The following is a 3938-nucleotide window of genomic DNA, read 5'->3' as shown; positions in this document are numbered from 1 at the left end:
GATAAATTGGACAAACCCATTAGTGACCACTGGGTTGGAGCAATTGTCTTTAAATGTCTTGCCCAAGGACACATACGCCCACAATGGTAGCAACGTCGAGACTTGAACCCATTACCTCTGGGTTACAGGCAGGCGCACTAACCACTATGCCACGGACGGTTCCTAAAACATCAATTATTAACAAACTTTAGCACTGTGAGCCTTTGTATCAATTAAACGGGGTCTGCTAAAAACTATACGATTCCAAGGTGTCACGTATTGCACTAGAATAGTGTAACTTATAAAGTTTACGGTTACTTGTTTACTGTGAAACATTATATAATGGATGAAAGTGATCAATCCTCGGAGATGTCTGATGTTGATCCTCAAGCGTTGATTGATTCACTCAAGGTAACCTTATAAATATTAATAAGCCTATATTACTATTTACCAGTGCTGTTTGTATGTATCTACAGAACATTGATGACTTGGACGCAGATTTGTTTTCTGGAAGTAAAGCAAAAACTGCCAAGAAACCAGAAAAGGTAAAAAATATTGATGTTTGAAATAAATTTTGCTTTAAACGTCAATTTTATATAGCTTTTGCTGTGTGTAATTGATCCTGACTGTGTTTCGCAAGTGAGATACTGTAATTTCTTTGCTGCTAAACTTTGTGGGCATATGTTTTCTTGATAAAGACACTTAACGGCAATTGCACTAACTCAGTGGTCAGTAATGGGTTGTCTAAATTTTCAGCCATACAATAAGACAAAAAAAACAATCAATCACCCACGAAGCTGCATACAAGTAAGCAGACACAAGGTGTATGAATCAGAGCTTGACAGAACACCCTTGGTATATAAGAACTGTCAATGTCTCACCACAGGTAAATACACTCATTCACCATTCACTGTTTATATTATTCCCAGGTCCCTAGTGTGAAAAGTAGTTTGAAACAACCCACTTTAGAGAAAAAAAAGAAAGTGAGTTTTCACAACAGCACTGAACTGGGAAAAGATGGTAAGTTATAAAATAAACTACATGTCCTATAGATGGCGACTCATAACATTTTTGGTCTCAAAATGTCTCTAAGCTTTTTAAGTTACTTTTAGACACAATTGCCCCAGCTAAAAAAATAACAGCGGGTTATACTAAGATGTAAGAATCATTTTGAGATCAAAAAGTATACGAGTAAACATATATAGTTAATGGGTATACCAATATCTCTTAAAATAGTGCTTACTATTACTTTGGACTAATTTTCATCCTTAAGAGAATAATAAACATCACATGTATGGTGCTGGTGTAGCAGAAATCTGGTTCTCCTAGAAAACTGGTTCCCATTGGCTACTTAAAATTGTTTAACCATAGATACGACTAAAATTAGCAGTTGTTAGATGCGACATATTTTATACCTTTCTTTTTAAAAATTTATTTTCTTAACAAAAATATAGACTGTATTTTAACTTAAATTATACATTATGTCGTATGGCCAGTGACTATACTGCCGTTATCACGTCATCAACAACAAAAAAGGGCGACAGACCTACATTTATACATTAAATGGAATAAGCTATCTAAAAACATGTATAAATGTATTCAAGTAATCTTCGTTGGGAACCAGATTTATAGAATTCTAATAAAAATGCATCCTGTCTGCGCATGCACAATAGCCGATGGGAACCAGATTTCTGGGGAACCAGATTTCCGCGACACCGGTTCTGTGTAATTGTACTGAACTTCATACACAACAGTCAACACCCGAATTCAGGACACTGATAAACTTAGATAAAAATGTCACTGATGTATATGTAGCAACCAAATTTTATGGTTATTCATTTTTGTAAGCAAGGACTTTTAAAGAAGCAGTGGTTAGTGTTTTAACTACTAGTAATTAGTTCCTTTAAAGTCAAACTAAAGTTACCCTTTTGCTTGTTTACTTTCCATTATTCTTTTCTCTTTTATTTTTTAGATTTTGGGTTTGATCCGGATGATCCACTTGGTGATCTTCTTCCAGATGATGATGATGACTTTATATTTGATAGAGAGGAACCAAAGACACTTGTGAGCAAGAAAACATCAAAAATTTCAGGTATGTGTTAATGTGTATATTTATGTTTTCAGTTTATTATAAATAAGTTTTAATAAACTAATAAAATGTTTTTTTTTCTGATTTTCTCAGTTTCTGTCCACAGTGGCCCCGGTAATAAAAGTGATTTGTATTTACATGTTTAAACAAATCTAGATTGTTATAAGTTATTGTGTAGGGGTAAGGGGACCACAGGTCACCTGGTTGTTCAGGGTTTGTTCANGGACAGGTTTGTTCAGTTCAGGGTTTGTTCAGGTACAAGTTTGTTCAGTTCAGGGTTTGTTCAGGGACAGGTGTTCAGGGTTTCTTTATGAGTAAGAAACCAATAAACCATAAAAGGTTAAGGAACGCCAATCTATGCTTTTACAGGCGCCAAACCTAGGAAGTTTTCACTGTATCAATTAGTAAACATTATACCCAAAATGCTTGAATTTTTCTTAGGAATATATGTCATACTTAAGTAACTATCCCTGCCTCCCCTGTATTGAAATAAGTTTGGCACCAATCTTTGCTTTGGATACTTATCTGTCAGATTTGTTTTTCACCCAGAACCTCCAAAGGTTGACAAACAGGTGAAAGAGGAAAAACTCTTCGATGATAATGATGATGATATATTGGATGCACTTGGTCTGGATGATGAAAAACCAAAGTCAAAGTTAGTTTAAGACATATTTTAATCGAAGGCATTTAGGCCTAGGTTATTTAAAATGCCTTTTTTTAGGGAAAGGAAACGTCGCGCTCAGCACTTGATGATTTGTTGGGCTTTCGTTCAGAAGCAGAGGCTCCAAAATCAAAGGAAAAGCAAAGAAATTTACGTTTTGATAAGGATGGGAAATTCATCAAAGGTGCCAAAATTTCTTAGTACTTTTTATATTTTAATTCATTTGTAATATATGTATAAATTATTGCTTATATTATGCTGTTGGTTTAGAGAATTCTTCTGTGAAACAACCAGCCAAACCAGCTGCAACTGAACTTGATGATTTACCTTTCGGAGGTTACATGCCTTCTACGTCATCTGGTAAAGGACGAAGATCAAAAGAAACAAAGTATGTTTGTGTTTATGTTGACTTGAAAAGAAGCTGTATTTTCTAGATTTCTTCCCAAAAAATTGTTTCATATTTTATATTTTTTCTTCCAACAGGAAGCCAGAATTGGATTCAGGAAGTTTTCTTGATTTTTTGAACAGCGATATTGATGCTCATTCTAAAAGTCCTTTAAAAAAAGGTAATATTTAAAATCTGTTAAAATATTTATCTGTTTAAAATATCTACCTATCATTCATAATATAATTTTTACACAGAATTTAGAATATCAATTCCAAAAATCATAAAAAGTAGATTTGGGCTTATATAAGTTATAGAATAAATATATTAATTGTTTAAAATAGCATACAGAAATTCTATAATGCTGGTAAGGGTAAGATTTCAAAACAGTACATTAAAGTCATCAATAGCAGTTCTGTATTTTATCCAGAGAGTAGTACTAACAGATCTCGCAGCATGATGCTATCCAGTGATCCCATTTCCGCATCTGACCTATCTGGTCGACCAAAATCATCAGAGTTTCTTGGACTTGGGAAGGAGATTGATCTTGGAGAAGTGGAAGTACAACCGAGAAGTTGAATTATGTAGAACTTCAATTAAGTATGTTGTTTCAGTGGGTTCTGGGTGTCGTGCCCCCTTTAAAAATCCTTCTTATTTTTTCCTGGTTGTGACACTGGTGGTATTCAATTCATGTTACATAATTAGATAACATGTATTAATAATACAGCATGTATTTACACAGACCGTTAGTTCATCCGTCCTGAAATAAGAAATCAACTTTAACTGTCCACCACCAGCCCTACAAAGGTATGACTTCCATTTAT

The 3938-nt window shown here is 34.2% G+C and overlaps 2 protein-coding genes across 2 annotated transcripts in view; both read left to right on the top strand.

The window, feature by feature from the left end:
• Window positions 1–187: 187 nt before the first annotated feature.
• On the top strand, window positions 188–3109 carry LOC100183652 (fas-binding factor 1 homolog). The gene is made up of 7 exons (XM_018815654.2): window positions 188–390; window positions 456–524; window positions 909–999; window positions 1952–2071; window positions 2618–2723; window positions 2790–2913; window positions 3000–3109. Exons 1-7 carry the CDS (start codon window positions 322–324, stop codon window positions 3012–3014), a joined length of 594 nt encoding a protein of 197 aa, XP_018671199.1. The 5' UTR covers window positions 188–321; the 3' UTR covers window positions 3015–3109.
• LOC104266584 (fas-binding factor 1 homolog) overlaps window positions 3012–3938 on the top strand; it is a 7435-nt gene continuing 6508 nt past the window's right edge. The window contains exons 1-3 of the mRNA XM_018815648.2: window positions 3012–3117; window positions 3213–3295; window positions 3545–3688. Of these exons, the coding sequence (XP_018671193.1) occupies window positions 3071–3117; window positions 3213–3295; window positions 3545–3688 (274 nt within the window). The 5' untranslated portion in view covers window positions 3012–3070. The remainder of the gene's footprint in view (window positions 3118–3212; window positions 3296–3544; window positions 3689–3938) is intronic.

This window comes from Ciona intestinalis, unplaced genomic scaffold, assembly GCF_000224145.3.
Source record: "Ciona intestinalis unplaced genomic scaffold, KH HT000098.2, whole genome shotgun sequence".
NCBI lineage: Eukaryota > Metazoa > Chordata > Ascidiacea > Phlebobranchia > Cionidae > Ciona > Ciona intestinalis.
Note: the sequence above shows the minus strand (reverse complement) of the source record. Positions and strands in the feature narration are given on the sequence as shown.